At 48.8% G+C, this 18312-nt stretch overlaps 4 protein-coding genes across 4 annotated transcripts; 2 read left to right on the forward strand and 2 right to left on the reverse strand.

The window, feature by feature from the left end:
• Nucleotides 1–1030: 1030 nt before the first annotated feature.
• Nucleotides 1031–1699, forward strand: PFICI_13376 (Multiprotein-bridging factor 1; the record flags this gene model as incomplete). Its single annotated transcript, XM_007841957.1, has 2 exons — nucleotides 1031–1192; nucleotides 1400–1699. The coding sequence occupies 2 exons, from the start codon at nucleotides 1031–1033 to the stop codon at nucleotides 1697–1699; spliced, it is 462 nt and encodes a 153-aa protein (XP_007840148.1).
• Nucleotides 1700–2381: 682 nt separating this feature from the next.
• Nucleotides 2382–3902, reverse strand: PFICI_13377 (uncharacterized protein; the record flags this gene model as incomplete). The annotated part of the gene is made up of 1 exon (XM_007841958.1): nucleotides 2382–3902. One exon carries the CDS (start codon nucleotides 3900–3902, stop codon nucleotides 2382–2384), a length of 1521 nt encoding a protein of 506 aa, XP_007840149.1.
• A 1683-nt stretch (nucleotides 3903–5585) lies between these two features.
• PFICI_13378 (uncharacterized protein) lies at nucleotides 5586–7854 on the forward strand (the record flags this gene model as incomplete). Its single annotated transcript, XM_007841959.1, has 5 exons — nucleotides 5586–5805; nucleotides 5869–6101; nucleotides 6201–6717; nucleotides 6843–7091; nucleotides 7208–7854. The coding sequence occupies 5 exons, from the start codon at nucleotides 5586–5588 to the stop codon at nucleotides 7852–7854; spliced, it is 1866 nt and encodes a 621-aa protein (XP_007840150.1).
• A 783-nt stretch (nucleotides 7855–8637) lies between these two features.
• On the reverse strand, nucleotides 8638–8898 carry PFICI_13379 (uncharacterized protein; the record flags this gene model as incomplete). The annotated part of the gene is made up of 1 exon (XM_007841960.1): nucleotides 8638–8898. One exon carries the CDS (start codon nucleotides 8896–8898, stop codon nucleotides 8638–8640), a length of 261 nt encoding a protein of 86 aa, XP_007840151.1.
• Between the last annotated feature and the right edge of the window lie 9414 nt (nucleotides 8899–18312).

The raw sequence follows: 18312 nt of genomic DNA on the forward strand, positions 1-18312 counted from the left end.
GGCCTTTCTGCCATCTCTTCCACAATGTCACGGCGACCAGCACGTATGCGTCATTGGCGGAGCCGAAGAGCAGATAGTAACAGGCCGACAGAATGCCTGCGACGCCGACCTGCCGCGGGAGTTGGCGAATGATTTCCATTTGACCCGAGCAATTGCAGAGCCCAGATGTCTGATTTGCGACACGACGGCCCTGTGGTTGACCTTGAAGCCCGTGTGCAACAACAGATTTCGGTCCACACCGTCGCCGCGCAATCTAGCTCGTCAGATATATGACGAAGAAAGAGAAATCAATGACTAAACCATAGTTTTCAACAAAACAAAGACAGGAAATGTGAAGTTGCGATGCCTCAACCATGATACGATTCCCATGCAAGCTGCCCCCACTGGGCTTGTCCGAGCGCATCGGCTTCATACACGCATCGGTAGCATACGGTCATGGATGCATAAATTCCTCACCTAGATGCCGAGTGTCTCCCCACCAAAGCTAGCGTTCCTGCCCCGAAGTGTAATGCGCCACAGAATGATCAAAGGATGGATGAATTTGAAGCCACACAAACATCCCACCATTCATTTTGACGCCTCAATTCGACCGTCATCAGTCCCATCGGAGTTAAGGCCACAATGTCCTCTCGAGGCAAAAATAAGCCAGCCCTTTTTCGCGCTTGCCCTGGCAGTCAAGCAGTTGTGCCTGATCCGTGCTCAGCTTTAGTGCAGTATGTGTGCAGGTGCAGTCACTGCGAAGTCAGGCAATGGACGCCCCGAAAAGTTGCCTCCCCGACTGAGTCAGCGGGGTGGCCGACCCAGACAGACATCAGCCTCTCCCTCAGCCCCTCCAGAGTGGCCTATAATTCCATGTCATTCCACGCGACCACTACATCATTGCAAACTTCGACTCCATTCCCAATTGCTTACACGCAACTCTGGTCACTACTCCAAATCCCAACAAGGACACCACAACCACCAAACACAACAAGCAATTCTTCTATTTTCCGTCACCTCCACCAAGTCACTGTAATCCAAATCGTTCAAGATGTCTGACGACTGGGATTCCGTTACCAAGATTGGCGCCCGCACCCGCGGAGGTGGTGCCTCCCAGCGCGAGACCGTTGTCAAGAGCGCATCGGCCCTGAACGCAGCCCGCAGATCTGGAGCTGCCATCAGCACCGAGAAGAAGTACGCTTCATCCAACGCCGTACGTAGTCCTACATGACTTCTGTTCCCCCCTTGCATTGCCCTGCCCATGACGCAGCTGCGTCATAATTCCCCTCCCGAACCACAGTCCCGGGATTGTGCTGCAGCACATTGCCCCCTTGCATGAGCCTCTAATCCATCAAGACGTATCAATCTGCTATCTAGTCAATGTTGTGGAACATGTCACTTACAAGGTCTTATTTTGCAGGGTGCTGCACCCGAAGGACAAAGATTGACCAAGGTTGATCGATCAGACGACATTGTCAAACCCAACACAGTGGGAAGGACCGTCGGAGAAGCGATCTCAAAAGCGCGAATGGCAATGACACCAAAATTGAGTCAGAAAGATCTGGCGACGCGGATCAACAAAACCCCAGCTATCGTCAATTCCTTCGAGAAGGGCGAAGCAGCACCTGACCAGAGCATCCTGGCCGCCATGGAGCGCGTGCTTAACGTCAAGCTCAGAGGCAAGGACATAGGCCAGCCAAAGTTCGCAAAGAAGTCCTAAGGATAGAATCAAGAAAAAGGGAACAACATCGGCACGAAATGAACATGATGGCGGCATGTTGGACGAGACACTGTATCAAGTCTTGGGGCTCGATATGTGATACAATTCTGCAGAATCCCAATGATTCCAGAGTAGGCAAATCCTGCGCATAGTCCTTAGATTGTTTTTTCTTGAAAAAGACTAGAAAAATAGACATCTTTCAGAGCCACGATGTGTTTGGATACAGCCATGGGATTGCCTTCCAGAGAAATGGTTGTTTCATCTTGGATTTTTGACACGGAGCAAGGCTGAGCAAGCACATTATATTCACATTCGCCTTGTTTATATGTGCTTGCAAGTTGGCCCAGCCTTTTATGAGAATGTCGTCACACAGAGACTTGAGTAAGCAGCCGCAGGTAGGCCACATGATCCAGTTATTTCTGGTGCACTGCTCAGTCATCGTGAACTTGAGTCTGGCATTTGTGTGCTACGACCTCATTTGATTCGAGCTGCATTATTATCATCTTGTGCTTCTGATTGAAGAGGTATCTGGCAAAATTCCAAAAAGCCCAACTGGGTATGCTATGTTATGCTATGCCATGCGCCATGATGCTCATTCCCGAAAGACGTGAAATCCAAAGAACCAGAAATCCAAAAACGACAATACGCATGTGCCTTCCGAGAAATAATCGACTCCTGCACCTCAATTTTTGACCGTCAAGTTCTGTACCCGTTTCGCGATCTCCGCTTTGCTAAGTTGTTGGTCTGTCTCGACCACCACGTTCTCTTTCCCACTAATAGTCACAACCTTGATCCAAGTAGGCGCCACTTCCTTTGCAATCAACCTGATGCAGATTGCGCCCTCCTCCTTTGAGATACCCATGCGGAAAGAGTCCTTCAGCTTCTGCAGCATGACAGGCATGGTGAATGAGATCCGGCCCATTCCTCCGGAGCTCGCTCGGCTGAGCATGCCGATCAGTGCAGTGACTTCGTCTACGCGCTGAAATGCTGCATGTCGCTCGAGTTCGGCAGGTGAGAGGCCTGCCGGGAGTGCGGCTTTCTGCATCTGCTTGAACCGGATGCGGTCGAGCAGGCTCATTTTGGAGCCATCGGGATTGGTGAGGGATGATGGCGACGACGCAGAGAGCGACTTTGGTGCAATTTTGGCCTCTTTCTCCAGCTTCTTTGCCGCAATTCCCTGCTTCAAGTCATCAAGACGCTGTTTGCCTTTGGCCGTTACAGCACATGCTTTGGTGACCGATTCGCACAGAGCGATGCTAGCCTGGGGCAGACTTTGTATGAAACTGGTTGGAATAGATCTGTGCTTATTGAATTGAGATTGAGACCACAGAGACTGAATGTTGGCTCGGAACTTGTGGTTGAGTTCGCTTTCAACCAAAAGTCCAGACGTTTGAGACTGGTCGAGCTCGATACACACTTTTCCGCGGCCATAGTCTGATAGAGAAAAGAGGGGCTTCATCGTCTTCAAGTTGAGAATGCCCAGGCAAGTGCGAATGTCTACATCAGTCACAGCCTTCTTGCCCCACGCTCTAGAGACATTAGGGCACAAGATACGAAGATCCGCAGGAACGTGAGAGCCATTGTGTGCGTAGTGTATCGTCAGGGTCTTGAGGAGTGCGGCATGAAGCTCTATTAAGTCAAGCACCTCGACGGGTAATTTTGGTGCCGGGGAGCTTTCGAGCTCGGAATCAGCCTCAGAGTCGGCAATTGAGGTGGCCGCGGTAACTGGTGACGAGTCTCGTGAAGGCGAAGATTCTAGTCGAAGTCGCTTGAAGAGTTTGTCGGTGCTGGACTGCTCGGACTCGGAGACACTGAGACTTCTGCCGCGCTTGAGAGAGACAGGTGCTGGCTTTGACTTCTTTGGGGGACGACCACGACCGCGCTTGGCTGGCAAAATGTCACGCTCGCTGGTCTTTCGCGTACTGGAAGGTGCAGCCGTGCGCGGAGCCTCATCAGCTGAAGAGTCGCTATCGTCCACAATGGCCTTGACAGCCTTGCGTTTCCGCGACGGGGTAGAAGTAGATGCTTTGGTTTCCGAGGAGGTTGTGACTGCGTGCTTCGAGATTACATCTGTCTTTTCTTCGGTGCTTTGAATGCTCTTGGACACGCGTGTAAATCTGTTCATAGTTGTTCCTTCCTCCTGCTTTGCTACCACGAGTCTAGACTTGACCGCAGGCCTTTGGCGCTTTACAGCAGCCGGCATCGTGAAAATATTTCAAGGGGAAAGTGCAAGTGGAAAATATGATCTAATGCAGCTAAAGCGCAGCTGCAGGCAATATAGTAAAGACGATGAACAATTGAGGCAACAAGGACTGAACTCGCTTGCAGTTGCGGTCGTAGATAGCGAAGATGGAGAACATTGAAGGGAAGCTTGGAGGGGCCGCGTCCAAGCAGAACATGATAAGCTTCTATCCATCCACTCATTTCGCGATTGACCCACTGCACGATGCGGCGCGTTGCAGCGCGTCGCACAAGACGCGTTCGCGTCAAATTTGCGTCTTAAGTGGCTGATTTGGCTGGTGGGGGATGAATTGTTTTCATGGAGCGGCCAGCGGCTAGACCCCCGTCTCCACTCTACTTCGGTTGAACCCGTTGGCGCTAAGCCTGCTGTCAAACCACGACTATCGCTTCAGAACTACATTACCAAGACTGCTTTTCAATCCCAGTGAGCATACTGTTTGCTGCGTATCAAGCTGCGAGATCATGTCGCCTTCAGGCGTTGGTAGTGCACGGAATAACAACGCAGATACACTGGGACTAGGTACGTATTTTAAGGTAATTTATCTTAGGCGTGATCGCCCGCCCTGAGCATCTGCATTGCGCAAATTTGGTTGGTCTCTAAGTCTCCGCTGAATACCCCCTTGTACTCCACGCAGCGCCTACACAGTACAAAGTGCATGATGGTCCATAGCGCGCGGCAATAAAATTCTTGTGAGCGCCTTTTACCTGCTACATGTTCTACTTTCACAGTCCCAAGAGAACCCGATGACACGGTACCAATCATATTTGAAGACAAGCTTACTACTTTGTACGCAGACCTGCATAATCTGCGATTCTGCATACCCGTCCAACCAACAACCTGTATTCTAATGTTTCAGATTGGCATCTGTCCATATAGCAACTGTACAACTGAGAAGCGCGCCAGGGTGGTTACAAGCCCCAACAAAAAGCGATCCTACTGTCCTTTGCTTGAACTCATATTTGAAATGCAATCCACCTGCTGTTTCTGCCGGCTGCTCGCCGCTAGCCAGCCCAGGTCGACGCTTTCTTGACGACATACTTCACTATCACATCGTAGAAAACCTTTCAAGATCGATGATGATCTGCGACTGTTGAGCGCGACAATTGAGACGTTACACCCCAAGTGCAGAACTCTATTGCATCCTCGCGATAGATTGGGGAAAGCAAATCGGCGTCAAGAAAATGGCTCGCTGCAAATACTGTTCTGCCTTGTCCATTAACGAGCTGGTAAGGCTTGCTCAACAAGAGTTTGAAGGACATCAGGTCTCCAAGCAGGCTTTCTATCAGCATCATCCATCCTTCGATGACCTCGAGCGGTCTGCAGGTCAGTATTTAGAACTTTTCTTTCCAACCCCCCCCCCCCCCTCTCCTCCCCCTCCTTCTTTCTTTGTTTTTTCTTAGAAAAAAAAAAACTTCCCCAGTCCTTGGCATAGTACGGGTCTGGATATTGCTTCCAATACACTCTCGAGGGGACTTGTGATGGAACTATTGATAGTGAGCACTGATTTTGACCTGCTTGGAAGAAATCGGCTGCGACTTTTGCCGTCTCATTCTGGAGTGCTTCAAAGGAACTCCCAAGGAGACACCTTATCTTGGATTTTGGCCAGATGAATGGCTTGGTTCCAGATGCAAAATTGAGGAGTCCATGTACGCAATAGCGAAAGAGCAGCCACACTCCTACGTACGCATTTCCATCAACAGCGACAATATATTTGCAGGTGATACGCTTGAGCAAGTTTCGATATTCAACACGTTACTTGTGCAAGTTGGACCAGATGGGATCCTACACGACGACCGCGAAGATGACGAAGATTTCCTGAGCTACCCACCCCAGCTTGTCCTTGCCATACAAAACCACGGTCAAAGTATGTTGCTATCCGATGAGAACTCCCATCCTCGTATCTATTCTCACAGCTGACGCCCCTTAGATATTCAAATAGAGAGGTTCCAGATAGGATGTTACCCGACCGACCCAGATTTGCGGTCCAGTGCCAATTTCTCAATAGCCCGTAACTGGCTGCATCACTGTCGACATGAACACACCGAGTGCCGGTTTGACTACACCCCTGTTCTGCCTACTCGAGTCATTGATGTGGGCTTTGACGAGAAGTTTCGAGACACTCGTCTGCTTTTGTCAGAGGGGTTAAAAGCAGAATACGTGGTATGTAACTCTTTCGCTTGTGCTAATACACTGCATTCGCATTTTGCAGAGTTTGTGAGAGCATAGTTATAAGTTCGAGCAAATCTAATCGATTTTCAGGCACTCAGCCATTGCTGGGGTGGGCCAATATCACCCGTACTTACTGACAAGCTCGTGGGGTTGTTTCAAGAATATCTCCCTTTTAAGGAGCTTTCTGCTAACTTCAAGGATGCGATTGTTGTTACTCGCCAGCTGGGGATGCGCTATCTCTGGATAGATTCGCTCTGCATCATTCAGAATTCCAAGGCAGACTGGGAAAAAGAATCCAAGCGAATGGATAGTGTATACGGCAATGCCACTGTCACTCTTTCCGCTATGGCATCTGCTGGGAGCACTGAGGGAATATTGAAAAGTATCCCTGTCGAGATATCACCACTGCCCGTGCCACTACGGGTTTTCGCGGACAATCACAACTTGAATGTGATGATAAAAAGATATGAGCCAACGGCAGAAGACTTGAATAAGCTCGATATGAAAGGTCCGTTGTCAAGTCGAGGGTGGACACTTCAGGAATTTGTACTGTCACCACGGCACTTGCTCTATGGCGCACATCAGATATATTGGAAATGTGCTGTCGGTAAGTGGCCTGCGCTTCCTCATCTACATATACAATTCTATTCACGAAAATAATTTGTGCGTGGAATTCGAATATGGGCATTTATTACTTGACAAAAGCTGACCAGTATCTTTTGTATATGATAGGATACTTCAGCGCAGATGGGCTAACCAATGGCCTGAGGTTTCCAGAGCACGGTTACGATGGTGTTGCAGCCATTCTCCATTCTCGATTCCGCGATAGCCACGTACAAAAATGTTCACCCAGCCTGAACGGTATACTTAATGAGTACTACAAAATGGTCTCGACTTATTCGCATAGGACGTTGACGTTCAAATCTGATAAACTGCCCGCCTTTTCCGGTCTGGCTCAAGGACTCCACGAGTTACTTGGAGGTGCGTTATATCCCAAAACTCTCTTACTATGGGTCCTCGTAAGGACTTCAGCAATGTCAGAGTAGCTCTGCACTACTTTCGTCGATCACAAAGGCTGATTATCGAGATATTACTAGGACACTATCTGGCTGGTCTCTGGAGTTGTGACATTGGCGACGGGCTGCTTTGGCACGGGGAATTGGGCTCAGCAGTCCATGTGTCTAGATACCGAGCACCGTCATGGTCATGGGCAGTGACCGACGAACCAGTGGTATTCGACGTTGATGCTCACGAGATTGAGCGTGACAATCCTTTCTCCGTTCAAATGATTTCCCATGAAATGGTGCCAAGAGTTGGGGCGAATCCTTATGGCGAAATTCGGTCTGGTTCTTTGACGCTCAAGGGTTTCACCAGGCCTATCATTCGCAGCAAGCAAGTCATACCATATCTCGGGTATGAGGAAGAATGCGGTTGCGTCGACTTTGATGACGCAGAGGTCACTGATAACGTGCGCGTCTTCGACAGAGGGATCGGGCGTCAATGGGTCGCGATTCGCAGAACCTACGGAGAGAGAACAGACTGGGAGGTAGACCCTGGGTTATATTATGCGGAAGAGTATATGCTTTTGTATATTCACCATACAAGACGCGATTATTGCCTAGTATTGAAACCTTCGCACTTGTTACAAAGCAATGCATACGAAAGAGTTGGGTTATTTGTGACCTTTGAAGATATACGAGAGAGTGTAGCAGGCTGGAAGACACAGACCATTGTCCTAGTATAGACCAGGCGGTCTTCAATAGACCTTCCATTTCTGACTCAAAGATCCGAGCTCATTCACAATCATCAAGTTGTGCGATTTCGATCATCTAGCTTCACTTTTACCTCACTACAAATGTAGGTAGTCGATGTTTTGCAAGCAGACACATAATCATTTGGCAGCGACAATCAATGACATAAGACAAGTAGCCGTTGTTTGCTCTTCAAGATTTGAGAGCCCAAACATTGCACAAGAGTTGGGGCTGGGAGAAACAGCCGTTTGAAGAGCACTGCCATAAACGACTTTCAAAATTGTTCAGCCGAAGGAGCAGCTGGACCTGGCTACTCATGGGTAGCCGGCTATCATTGTGCATCCATTATTCCGAGAATCATTTAAAGTCATGTTTATTATCGCCAGTGTTGGTATCTCCACAAGAGTAGTAGCATTACAGACGAAAAAAAAACCCTAGACGCCCGAGTGATGAATGTTGCAGTGCCCCGAAAAGAGAGAGCGCTGCCCTTGTTCTACTCCCCACCGAATGACTGTTCCTATGCTAACAAAGATATTTTTGCTTTTTTGTACACCTTGACTCCTCCGAATGACACGCGCCCTCAGGCCCCTTGTTCACGCTTTGCTTTGCTATCAGTACAGAGAGTATGCAGTGCGATCGGTCGCAAGCTGTAGTGCAATCGACCGCCGAGAAAGAAAGAATTGAAGTCAAGCCAGCAGACGCCAGCATGTCGCCACAAATATGGCTGCTGAGGTTGGGCTGGCCAAAAGAAAAGAAAAAAGACCAATGGGTGTACCTCAGTGGTGCATCGAGCTCCGCCATTGGTCGTGGTGCTGAAAGCTCACGGGACTCGGCGGTGGAGGAGCCGGGACGTCCCAGTCTCGCTCCTTGATGCCACGCACCGGCGGTTGTGACTTGGTGTTGTTGTTTTTGTCATTGGTACCGTTGGAGGAGGCCAAGGTCTCGTTCAAACTGGCAAAAAGCGCCTCGGACGTGACCAGCCGCATGCCCTTGCGGGTGGGCGTAATGGGCACGGGGGCTGCGATTTGGCTAGGCATGGTTTTTTTTCGACTAGGCTGTAAAAAGTAGACGGGGCTGGCTGGTATCTCGTGTAAGTCAATGAAATTCCGAGATGCACTGCGTATTGGAAGCTATCTGCAGTGTGGAATGGAATAGTGACCTGAGCCGCCAAGACTTACTGGTTGTTGAGTATCTAGGAAATGTAGATATTGTGTTCTCTTTTCTGCTGTACAGGTACTCGCGCGTCCGTGACTTCCCAGGTTGGTATTGGAAGTTGTGTGCTGTGTTCTGGGGGCCGCGTGGAGATGGAGCAAATAAGCCGGTTTGCTTGGTGGCGAGTATCAAGACTTTGAAAGTGTTTTTCTTTTCTTCTCCAGAAGTAAGGTAAACAATTAAAAGTCGAGAAAATGCCGACAAGGTGACTGACGTCCACGTCTTGATATATGCTGGGTTCAATGGCCGGATTGGCCGTGCAGACAAGTTGGGAAAGAGCGGTGGATGTAAGTCAACAACAACCAAAAACTCGGGCCGCAGACGGCAATGTACCTAGAGGTAATTGATGTAGGTAGCCAACTAGGTATGTACTACTGTAGGTAATGTAGGTCGGTAAATATGCAGTCGTCAACTGGTCCAAGGGAGGCGACCTCGTGTCTGAGATGTATCTCGAACTGGGCTCAGAGCCAAGGAGCTTCCCCAGTTAAAAGCAGCAAAGTATAACTTTATGTATACGAAGAATTCGGCGGCGACTAGTTTTGCGCTGGGCAAAGCGAGGACCAAGCACCAGATGAACGCTTGACTGTGGGCACTTGTACACACAACGTTGGAGAGCTTCTGGAAGCCGTGTATTATAAGCCGGCAGGTAGTATGTAAAAGTACGGTACTAGGCAAGATGATCAAGGCAAATATTTCCTTCCCATGGAAAACCGTGAGCGGGAACGGGGGGGGACTGGGGGGAATTTAAGGTCGAGAAGGCAAGACCCCCGACAAGGGATGGGAAAAATCCATTAGAATTGGCACACTTGGGGGGGCCATAATAAACTCACTCGTACATGAGAGAAACATCCATGTAAAGAAAAAAAGGTATGCCTTTAGATGGGGGGAGGTGCATGGAAGACGCAATGTTAGACAAACAGCCACGTTCCTCGGCATGCTTGCTGCCCGGCTCATTCTTCTCAAGTTCTCCTAATAACAATACTACCTACTTAATATTTTTGGCCTATTTTTGCCCCAGATTTTGATATGTTGGGGTTTGTGGATACTGGAGCCGGGAGGGGACCAAGAAAAAAGCTGGGAAAGCTGGGGTCACAAAAGGGCCTTTGTGGCACATAGCCCAGAGAATGACGGGAATTCAGGCGTCTCGCACTGACCGATGATTCGACATGCTCCAATCTCGGTACTTTGACCTAGGGAGAAGTTGTGACGGCATCGTGTACACGAGGGCCAATGAATGCCGGAACATGTCATTGATCGGACTACGACGTATAAGCAAAGCAGACCGAGCACGAGCGAGCTGTCAGTCAGATAGACGTGGGATGCTGGCTGGGCTGCATGCTGAGGCTGACAACCGCTAATAATACGTCTTGCCCATCAGCAACCTCTCGAATCAGGTACCTGATCTGTCCAGACCGCATATATGAGGTACAGTTAGTTGGTAATGCATGTACATAGGTAGGCATTCCTGTTGGAGCATGAGGGCAGCAATCGATTGCTTTAGCCGAATGACTGAATCATTACTTTGTTCCCAAGAGAGGACCTGCAGCGAATTCCTTTGATTCCACAATGGCAACCGGCTGTCTTGACGGGCGGTGCGGGTAATATAAAATGTACCAGGTAAATACCTAGGCTGCAAAAACCGATACTTGTCGTCCACGGAATCGTGAGACTTGGCGGCTCCGATAGGTGGGAAGATGCATGAGAAGCGTTGAGTCTGGATGCGTGTATCAAAAGGTATCAAATTTGTCCCCGGCTGGTTCTGCTGTTCTGTTGCATTGTGGAAGTTCTTCTCAAAAGTTCCATGCTTCCGGATGAACTGGAGCCACTTGGCACTTCTCAGCGGTCCCGTCCCCCAAGAGGGGGGGGGGCCTGATTTACCGGGCGACCAGGGGCTAGGTTTGGGGTACTGCACCCCCCAAGAACGAACAAAAAAAACTTCCTTCTTCTCCTTTTGTTGGCGGGCTACAGGCACATTAGGGCCATGATTCACATTCCTAGGCTCTAGGCAGTAGCCTGAGCACGCAGCAGCCCCAGCGCAATTGGCCGTGATCCCGCTTTCCCCGGATTGATCTGCCCCCACAAATCAGACGACTGTGGAGTTTGGAATGGAATGGATTTCATGGATTTCACCTGGAACAGGGGACAAACGCGCCCAAACACTACCTGGACTTCTCGTTATTGCGAATAAGTCGCGCCATCCAAACACCCCAAACCATGCTCCTTGTCGACTTAGGCTTGAGGGAAAGGGGAAAAAAAAGTTAGAGAGAAAAACTTGCTTCACCACGCACCCAGCAATCACCAGTCATTCCAGCATTTTGGTATTTCCGCCCTGTTATTCATTGTCTGTCCAGCTTGTCACTAGCTGCGTGGTCCACTGACCACATCATTGGCGATCACGGAAACCAAGCTGCTACCTGCCTAGGTACGGTTACTCCAAGGTATCCCATTCAGCTGTGCCCTGCCATGCCAATGCTTGGTCAATCATAATGTACCGACCATTAGCCAGTTGTCAGTTTCCAGTGTCAGTATCGTCTCTCACGACTAGCACCGGGCCACCATTTGCCGATTGCCAATAATTGGAAGGAGCTGAAGGAGCAAGTCGTCAGCAGCAGCCAGAAATGGGGCCGAACAACCGCCAGGCTGTCCAGTCGCATATACATACATACACCTTACTTCCCGTACATACTACTACTATTTCCGGCTCGCACGTAAGCCAGAGATTACCAAAACGGCGGACATGATATGGCATCTGGAGGGAGGATTGCGATTTTGGGGCCACACCAGGATTTCAAACTCGCGTTCCTCGCAGCAATGCGACTCCGAACCCCCGAAACCGTTCAGGATATCTAATCCAAAGTAGAACAGCCAACAGCTATTCGGCACGAGTTTGCGACGACATGGTTCTACTATGTATAGGTTCCCGGTGGATGAATTCGCTTCTGGGAAGGACCCAAATTTCGGGATCAAGGATGTAAAACTGCCTGCGGAATGGCTGACCGCTCACCGTCTTGTGTCCTGGGTGTACATCCAACGTGGCCATCGTCCCATCTCATTACATCCGAGGTCTCGTCTCGTCTGGTCTCGTTGCGCGGCGCGGCGTGGGGGGAATGTCTACTGCCCATCCCTCGGGAGTGCAAGGGACAGGCAACATGTGAAGCCTCAATCAAATGGTGCTGCTGGCGTCGCTACAATTGGCGTCATTGCCCCGGGCGAATCTGTTAGCTCTCCGTCCAAACACTGACAAGTGTCATCGGTCGAAAGCCCTAATCGATGAGAGGAAAGTGAATCAGAAATGATAGCCCCAACAACCCCTTGGCAATCCCTGCGTTCTACAGCAAGGGCACCCGCCGCGTATCCAGGGTTACAATACTGCCTTTTCGCGTTACATGCCATGCTTCTCCATGGTTCACGCACGACGATTGCGTCCTACCCACGAAAAGATCGCCAGTAGCTTAGCCGAGCCCTTTCTTACTGATCCAAGTTTCACAGCTCTTTTCTTGTATCCCTTACTTACTCTACTGGAAACGGCAAATGCAAGTCGGCATCCGAGAACTGGCACCAGGCACCTGGATACCTAGGACAGTTATTGACTGAATGGAAGTTCTACCAAATGCATGCTTAACGAGAACCGCTACCTACTTGGGCATATGCGTGTGGGGTGCATCAGTCCCGCGTGGCATCGTTGCTTATACCCCAGCTCTGCACTCCCGCAGTCCTCGCACCTAACTCCACCCACCCAGTCCTTCGGGAAGTTCCCACCCTCCTTGTCAGCCATTATGATGGCCATCAGTCCTACTATCATCTCATTCATGTTGAGCTGCATGTAAATATGCAGGTCTCAGGTCTCCAGGCATTAAAGAGGCTCACAAGATGCGGTGAGATCGTCAGATTGTTTTATTTTTCTTTTCCGTCTAGTTTGTAACCTCTCGGAAGTTTGAATCGAGGCCAAACGGGCAAAAGCTTCGCATTGCACATATCTGTCGCATAGTGAGCCGCCATTCCGGGAATCTGCAGGATTTGATGACAATCGCGGGCACCTCTTTTTACTTACTGGGAACTTCACATCTTGGGATTTGAGGAGTAAGACGGCGGGACTACCAGAGAGACTCGTCGTGCTTATCTGACCAGCTAATATTGTTCCAACTACTGCAATTTCAACCATTGCAAAAGGGGCGGTGAATCCGACTCTGATAGAAGCCATGTCAGAAAGTAACAGTCCGACAAAGAGCGCATCGAACTCTGGTCGTGGATCAATATGGTGTCCATAGTCAGCTCAAGTCATCAACACAATCGGTGAGCAGTGCCAACAGTCTATGTTTCAGAGCAGTTATACAAAGAACACACCCACCATCCATGACCCACCAGAGATGGCAGAACTACAATCTAGTGAGCCAAAAGTTATTGACGTGAAGTCATATTTGCGATATTACAATGAATTAAGCTATTGGGTCCCGATGTGGCTGTTCGGATTGTTATATTTCTCAGCCCGGCTATAGACTTTGCGTCTCACTCTGTTGACAGCAGGGTCAAAGCTCTGTTTGTAATCACCCCACAAACTCTAAGCCTTTTGACTTGCATGGCGAGTTCAGCACCTTCGGTTCACCGTTGACAACCACATCATTCTCGAAGCAGATATTCTGTGACAATAATCGAAAATGACTATACTAGTTGCATATCGTACGTAAACCTGAAGTTGGGCATCGTCAACTTTACCTTCACTGCCATGATCCTTTGGGGGCTCATGTTTGTCGAGTTTCGAAGAATCCGAGCATAATGATGCGAGCTTGACGGTTTCGATTGCTCCAAAAACCCGAAACCTAGATGCCAACCTACCGCCACTTGCCACTTGCCAGTCAAGTTTATCAATGCAAGTCCCCAGGGTGTTGATCATCATCTGTTTGTTTGCTTAGCCTAAGCCTGAGGTTTGTCTCCAACTGACCATTAATAGATATGGAGACCCGATCTCGACCAATTCTTAAGGTTTAATAGATTGTAATATGCCCCCGCCGGTGTCTCTGTTCCCTTGTTTACGGCTATCTCTCGCCGGTCGAGTTCATACCTCCAGGGTGGGCTGATGGACGACCAAACTTGACATTCGCGCCCACGATGAACCAACAAAGTCCTTCACCCGGAAGAAATGAAAATCAAGCATCATTTTTGCATCATTCTCATATGCCGTTCACAACGCCAAGAAACAACGTCATTGCCTTGCCGAGTCAAGCAATCGTTTGTCTCTCATGCGGACCTTGGCTGCCCACTGGAGGGAGGAAAAAGGCAAACGTTTATCGACACAAGGTTCAAAGTGACAAGACCTGCTGTGCCGTCCCCTCCAAAGAGACAAAGCCCCTGATAACTAGAAATAACCTTTTTCTTCAAAAGTGCCTTTTCTTAAAAGCTCCCCTCTTATGCAAGCCATCTGCGTGGAGAAAAAGCCTGAAAATGCGTACGGCTGCCGATAGGCAAGAGATCCCGAGGCGGGAAGACCAGAGCGGGCTACCGATCAGCTCCAAAGAGCCCGAAAGTCTATTTGCCCCAAGGTCTAGACGAAATGTGATATGTTCTTTTCGATGAGAGTCAGGACCCAAGGCCGAGTCAAGCACCAGGCAACATGGAGGACTCTTTGTGGAATTGATGCGCAGTGTGGCTGCTGAGAAACACTGCTCGGGACACAGAGTGCTCAATTATTGTGACAATGAATGTCAAACTCCGTAATGATGCGGTTGCCTGTAAGCTAGCCCTCAAGACATGATGAAATACCGCCTTCGGGCCTAGGACCGTCTTGCAATGGAGCCACATTGGCTTCTTCCTTGACGAGCCTGATGGCCCGGCATAAATGATGACCCGACGTTTTTCTTTGATAATACAAGATGCTGGAGGGACTAATTCCCTCGGGTTTCATATACTTCCCAAAAGAATCGGGGTTTCGACGGCCGCGTGACTCCATATCGGGGTTTGTTAGTGCAGCGGAACCGAGTTTGCTATTCGTCACAGGTAGAGAGGGATAACTGAAGCTCTATTGATAACAATTCGACGCGAAATATATATCCTAGAGGAGGAAGTTGGAAATGACACAGCCGAGACGATCGAGATGCCTATATGGCCATTAAAGTCAAGGCTCCTACAAAGTAGTAGGGATCGGCATGGCATAATCAAGTTACGATAAAGTCTTATTGGATGAGCAACAGGCTCTACAATGCAATCATCGAGCATTGCGATCATTCAACAGCATCCAAATGTTGATCCTTGAAATTCCATAAACTGATAACCTTGTGACGGCTTTGTTCATTGTTGGCAATTGCATCTCCTCCTTATGCTTCGCCTGGGCCTCTCCAAGCTGAATATCAATTTCAAGGTGTATGAACAAGACTCAAGTACCAGCTCGCGTATTTGAGGCAACCGTGTGCGGTTCGCTGTGGACACTGATTTCATCAAGCAAGTCACCCCGACTCGGATCGCCAAGTTCTTTGGCGATTACCTGGGCCATTGTATCTGGCAATCTATGCGCAAATACGAAGCCATTTACACACGAGGCCTCAAACCGAGTCCATTTGGCGGTGAGGCGAAGCGCAAGGTGTGCGTCGACGGGATGCCGCCCCCATAGTTGACCGTTGCCCGGCTCCCCGAGTGTGCTGACGATGGACTATCGAGGACAGCATCGTGTCTGGCAAAGAACTTGACATGGTATGAGCTTGATGATGGGGTGCGTTTCTGCTCACTTTGTCAACGACGTCGGAGCGCGAATGCCTACTTGTGGGTTCCAAGGTGGCTGGCGACGGAGAATGTCCTGCTCGATACCGATGGGGTCGCATATTTTACGGCAAGATGCCCCTGACGCCCAAGCTGGAGGAATTATCGGCCGCCCATGGGTTTGGCGACATGCAAGTCTTTGATAACCACAAGACACTAGAGGTGCTGCTGACAGTAAGCAACTCCACGTGTTATCTTTTTACTCCCTTTTTGTGTTGCCTCATGAGATGAGCAAATGTGCTCCGCTATGGTGTTGTAAGAGAGCAGGCTGAGGTAGAGCATATAAAGCAACTCATTCAAACTCACCTGTCCACTTGAGAAAGACGACTGCTAACACATGATATAACAGTGTTTGACCAACAGCCATTGAAAGAACTCAAGCCAGTCGCTGATAGGTGATGAGAAGTGATCAATCACAATACGGAGACGAATGCGACAGACATGTCTGTAGCGAGTAAAACTCTCATGGTTCCTCTGGATAGCGGAAAACCCAACCTGGTTGTTGCATGATATCTCCAGGATTAATCCTAGAAGATCAGGCCAGCCATGCAGAGCAGGGTGTTCACGCATGATAACCTATGAGAGAAAAGCTCTCCGATGCAGAATCAGAGATTTCACTATAATTTGTAGGACTAGATGATCTCATTTATTGAGAAGCTTCCAAGGACAGAACACCAGAAACAAGGAGGTAGTTTTTACATACCAATATTTGCACAATCTGTATATATATATATATTGCCAGGTATATACCAATATTCGTTTTAAGTAACTACTCGATCGTTCTCCAGTTCTTTGTGACATACAAATAAACATAGTCTTCTGGATCTTTCACGAATTTTCGGAGTATCTCGACTTTATTTTCTCTGGAGATATCACGCGCGTTGGCGCCAGGCAAAGTGCATTCGGGGTCTTTGAGATGCGAGCCTGACACATAAGACATTCTTCACGACTATGAATCACAATTAACACACTACCTCAAAGATTGTTCCCTTACATTTCTGGACTGTATATGAGCATCTATGCTGGGGCATGGAACACTTTATGTATGGATTTAGGACTGGCGGGAGCATCAGAATTATACTTACAAGAGCTGGGTGACTTTATCGGGAAAACAAGACCAAAGAAATGACAGAAATCAGTCACTTCTTCTCTTCAATATCACTAATGGTAGATGACATGGACGCGGGCGAATGGCTCAATGATGTAGTGTATATGGGTTTTTTTTTTCTTATTTCTGCTACGACTTCCAAAACTTGCAATCATCACTTTGAAAAATATCCTCATACTATTAGAGAAGTATGTCATTTGAACTCAAGTCAAATGAAGTGCACAAGGTTCACCTTGACTGGGCGTCGTGAAACTACTGCTGCGTAAGACATCACTGTTCTTACATTATGTTCATGGACTTGTAAAAGACATGGTAGTCAACGCTGGCCACTTTGTGATGCACATGCCCGTAGGGTAATGCAGACGTGCATTTGTCTTTGGCATGAACAACTAGTTACGCATGATATTGTTGCGGTGAGGTTGATAGCCGAGATGAGTTTAAACACATCACCCTAGGCGAGCCGATTGTATTGACATTGTTCGGTATCACGTGCACAATCAAAATTAGCCGTTTCCTCCATGATACCTACCGCCCTTTGGCAATATCACATGCATATTTACTACATAGGTACGACCCGGATGCAAACCTATGTAAAGGGAATCCAACAATGATGGGGATTGTGTGCTGGACATTGACCAGTCGGTGGGGCTTCCTTCCTTCTCAACTCACTGGTGCTGCCTCATGCTTAGCATAAACCAGGAGGGAGGCAGCCACATTGGATAAGTTGCAGTACTTTCTCCTGGGCTCGAGGTTCATAGCCTGGCGGTATACTTGACGATCTCGTCCATCCGCTAGAACACCAGCCCATCACTTCGGGGACTTTTTTTCTCTTTCCTCGCTCCATCATCTTGTAAAGAGATCCACACAGCCATCCAATTCGATTTCATGACAATACATTATGACCAGACAAACGAACACCCCTCTCAAACGATCAACAAGCCAACAAAGAGGGTACACTGCACTAGAAGAAGGGAGAGGGGGCAGGAGAGGCGCCGGGTTTGAGACGGAGGCCATAAGTACCGTGGATCTGCAATTCTAGCGGCATTGTCATGTGAGGGATTGCTGCAGACCAGATGCAGATCCAAAGAGGAGACACCTTAGCATGACTTTTTTATTTTCCCCGGATCGATCATTGTGGGTCGATCACCTTTTTTGGTTTACACCCTTGAGTGTAACATCACCAGCAGATGGCTTGGAACCCCATTTTGCGAGATGGTTCGTAGTATCGTCTTATTTTTTTCAGGAATGAACCAAAGATCTGCTGGAGAAAATAGAAGATTGGGGACGGTCGTTGTTTTAGACGCCACCCAAAAGGAGGAGCCAAAAAAAAAAAAAAAATCAACTAGAAATTCTGCGGGGCAAGATCGCACAGCCCAGATACAGT

Source organism: Pestalotiopsis fici (genome assembly GCF_000516985.1).
Source record: "Pestalotiopsis fici W106-1 unplaced genomic scaffold PFICI_Scf_11, whole genome shotgun sequence".
NCBI lineage: Eukaryota > Fungi > Ascomycota > Sordariomycetes > Amphisphaeriales > Sporocadaceae > Pestalotiopsis > Pestalotiopsis fici.